Raw genomic sequence first — 3,595 nt, 5'->3', positions numbered from 1 at the left:
CACACACAAAGAGAATACGTAAGGGAGGAGATGGGGAAAAAAGCAGACCAGTGCAGCTGATAGCTTCATAATAGCATAACTGCCTTGACCTGTAACACCCACTGTCCCTCAGTGGCCTGCCTCTATTCTGTCCTTCCTTTCACTGCACCAGAGCTGTATTTTCAAACTGACAGTGAATACATGGTTATATAAAGCAGAGATTCTTAATCTCTTTCTGGTTTCAGGGACCAAAAATGTCTCTTTGTCTCAAAGAATGGCATCGCCTACTTGGGCTCCACTTAAACCAAACCTTTCCGCAGTAAAACAGAGTATAATACTCCTCTCCTCTTTTTTTTTTAAAACAAGATCAGCTATATCCCAGGGACTGACACGGTCCCCCTACCCTCTGTTTGAGGTGTTAACCCAGATACAATCAATGCTGTAGTGCCGGGAGAGGGTGTAAGAGAAGACAGCAGGAAAACGAGACACGTGGAAATATGTCAGCTCCCCCTCGCGTGCAGCTGCAAATCCAATGAGATGTGAGATATCCACATCACAATGCATGGATTTCAAGAGATTTTTTTTTCGCCATGCGCCGCGTCAGATGTCAGCGTTCTCATCACACACACATTTTCTTCTCTCTTTTTTTTCATCAGTTGTCAGTGTTTCTTTTAATTATACAGTCACATAGAATTCCTAGTATCCACATTATTACGTCTTTACACAAACAGTCCATACAATGACAGCGGTAATCAATACAAAATATGTTGAAAGTCAACATTGTTACTTCTTAACACACACACACAAGGCCTTCTGTTGGACCTGACAGATTTGTACAGCTTGGAAAACGTCAGTCCTGAGATTCAGACTCATGGGTATTTAAATACTGTTCATCTGTGTGGCTTTTCTCACAGCAAATCAAATTGCACACATATTTTTTCTCTTTTTTTCTGTAGTCAGGACGGATCCTTTTACAGGAGAAAGAAGCATCTAAAGTAAAGAGAACGGCCTCATGCATATGATCTCAGGACAAGATTGTTCTCTGTGATTGCCCCCCACCCTCGTCCATTTTTATGGTAGTGCTACTGCTATACTGTGGGGCCCAATGCAAAAATAATTTAACTGGACAAAAACTATCTGTGAGAATAAGGTGCAGTCCTATTAGTTCATCCCCATAGTACACTCATATACACACATACACTCAAAGGTACTGACATTTATCCAAAATGCTTTACAAGCTATATAATAGTAATAAATAAAATAAAAAAAACAAAACAGTTGCAAGTAAAAAGTGGCTTTGTTGGCTCGTATGTTCTATGGCAATATACTCTGACTAAGAATAAGGTCAGTCTCTCTGTGGAGCTGACTTTCGCGTTAGCAAAGATCCAGTCTTTTTGTAAGGTCAGACACAGCTAACCCGACTGACCCTGCCACTGTTCTTGTGTCAGTCAGGGCGATAATTAACTCTCCAAATATATTTCTCCATTCCAATCTTCTTTTCTCTGCATATAATTATATTGTACTATGCCCCCCAGTATTTTATTCACTGCTGCAGAATCTATCATCTCATATTAGAGATAAAAACCACTTAATCTTTTTTTTTGGAGGGGAAACAAAGCCTATCTACCTCTGCTTAGCAATTGCACTTTATATCTCGTGTTTTAGTGGGCAGCTCAGACCTCGCATTCTATTGATCCTGATATAGTGCACGTGCACGGCCTTGGCTCGTTCACCAAGGAGTCCATTGTCTCCGAGTTTGAGTGGTAGCTCAGATAGTACTCTTGCAACTGAGAGTTAAGGTCCTGTTCCTGCTTGCGGGCCTTTTTTCTGCGCTTATGGTTGACTGAGTGCTGCTGCAGCTGCCTCATGGTGTTGGGGTAGCGCCTCCACGAGACATAAATAACCAGCAGAATCAATGACACTGACAAGAACAGGGCTACGCTGCCCGCAATGATTTTATGGAAAGCCATATGTTCAAACTGTAGCTCAGGGATAAATGATGTAGGTGTTTCGGGGGAATTGTGAGCTGTAGAGCTCATAGTTATGGACTCTGTTGTCTCTCTGTCTGTCCTGCCAGGCTGGTCAGGTGAAGCAGTGGATGTCTGTGCAGCCAGGTCTGTAACATCAGAGGGAGACGGGGGAGCTGTGATGTTCACAATTTCAGCTGAACCCCTAATGATGAAAGTGGTCGAGAACACATTTAACATGTCTATGCATACTGAGTGGTTTCTCACTACGTCCACCACTCTTTCGCCCTGCACAGACTTGGGACTGCTGCATATCATGCTGATTTCTTTGGAGTCTTTGAAGGTTCTCAGCCATGTCATGAGAGGGCAGATGCTGGGGCTGCAGTCCCAGGCGTTACCTGCCAGGCTGATGGTGGTCAGCGAAGTCCATGCTGCCACAGCCTCCACAGGCACGCTACTCAGCTTGTTTGATTCGAGGTTCAGTATCTGTAAGTTTGGCATGCACTGGAAAACAGCGGGATCCAAGATTTGGATTTCATTCCCCGAGAGGTCCAGTTTCTGAAGTTTCTGCCAAGTCCACGGCACACCTTGATTGATGAATCGTATGCGGTTCCATTGCAAATAAAGAGCCTGGAGGTTGCTGAGGCGTGGGAAAATAAAGAAATTAATCCTGGTAAATTGATTGTGCTCTAAATGAAGTTCCCTCAACTTGAACAGCCCCAAAAACGCGGTGCGGGTGAGGCTCCGCAAGCGGTTATAACCCAGGTCGAGGAACTCCAGGCTGCGGCAATCCAAAAAAGTACGAACGAGGATCTGTTTCAGTCCATTGGACCTGAAGTGGAGATTCTGTAGCTTGCGCAGCCCGTAGAAATGTCCGGGATGGAGAGACTGCAGCTGATTATAGGATAAGTCCAGATTCCTCAGGTTTGGTATGGCACTGAATGTGTTGTTGTGCAGATGGGATATTTTGTTTGAGCTCAGGATCAGTTCTTTCAGCCTGCGCACCCCGTGGAAAGCTAAAGCATCTATGGCATTGATTGAGTTGTGGTCCAAGTAAAGCCACACAAGCTGACCAAGATGAGCGAAGTGGTACGGCAGCAGAACCTGCAGGTTGTTGTAACGCAGAGACAGACCTTGGCATCCCGTGGTGATGTTTTCTGGAACGTCGTGGAAGATGCCCGACTCACAATAAACGATCTTTCCCTCGCAGCGACAACTCACGGGGCACATCCTCTCCCCCTTGCTGAGCAGCAGCAAAACGGCTGCCTGCAGAAGAAGACATGATAACCGCCAGTCCAACATCACAGAACCTGTTGGGGGTAGAGTGGAGCACAAGCAATCAAAGAGATGACATGGTTTAAGAAAATGCCTGCTCAAGGACGCTCAAATAAGTAAAGGCAAAGAATTCATCCTTCAAACAGGAGATCATGGAGAGAGGAGCAGCTTGAGGTCTGATGTCTCAGACTCCAGACCTGCTTCATGAAGAATTGATAAGTCTGACGTCAGCTATTTTTAAGGTATGCATATGTGATCATATTCACATAAAGAGAAAAGCAAATAACAGTAATTATTATTAGCTTTTCAAAGACCAGACACGTAAAATCCTCCTCCATCATTAGGTAATAATTAAATAAATAAATAAATAAATA

General features: G+C 44.2%; 1 protein-coding gene across 2 annotated transcripts; it reads right to left on the bottom strand.

Annotated features, from left to right (window-relative positions):
• Positions 1–1,652: 1,652 nt before the first annotated feature.
• On the bottom strand, positions 1,653–3,251 carry lrrtm4l2 (leucine rich repeat transmembrane neuronal 4 like 2). Of its 2 annotated transcripts, XM_085367958.1 has the most exons (2): positions 2,178–3,251; positions 1,653–2,081 (listed from the first exon to the last, which is right to left on the bottom strand). In XM_085367958.1, exons 1-2 carry the CDS (start codon positions 3,246–3,248, stop codon positions 1,653–1,655), a joined length of 1,500 nt encoding a protein of 499 aa, XP_085224084.1. In that variant the 5' UTR covers positions 3,249–3,251. The 2 variants fall into 2 exon arrangements, with proteins under 2 accessions (XP_085224084.1, XP_085224083.1); XM_085367957.1 differs by having other exon boundaries at positions 1,653–3,251.
• Between the last annotated feature and the right edge of the window lie 344 nt (positions 3,252–3,595).

Source organism: Diplotaxodon limnothrissa, linkage group LG12 (assembly GCF_057381915.1).
Source record: "Diplotaxodon limnothrissa isolate DT_005_m linkage group LG12, D_limnothrissa_male_GT1.1, whole genome shotgun sequence".
Taxonomy (NCBI): domain Eukaryota; kingdom Metazoa; phylum Chordata; class Actinopteri; order Cichliformes; family Cichlidae; genus Diplotaxodon; species Diplotaxodon limnothrissa.
Note: the sequence above shows the minus strand (reverse complement) of the source record. Positions and strands in the feature narration are given on the sequence as shown.

Coding starts and splice junctions, on each gene's coding strand:
- lrrtm4l2 (XM_085367957.1), bottom strand. CDS start 3,248: ATGTTGGACTGGCGGTTATCATGTCTTCTTCTGCAGGCAGCCGTTTTG.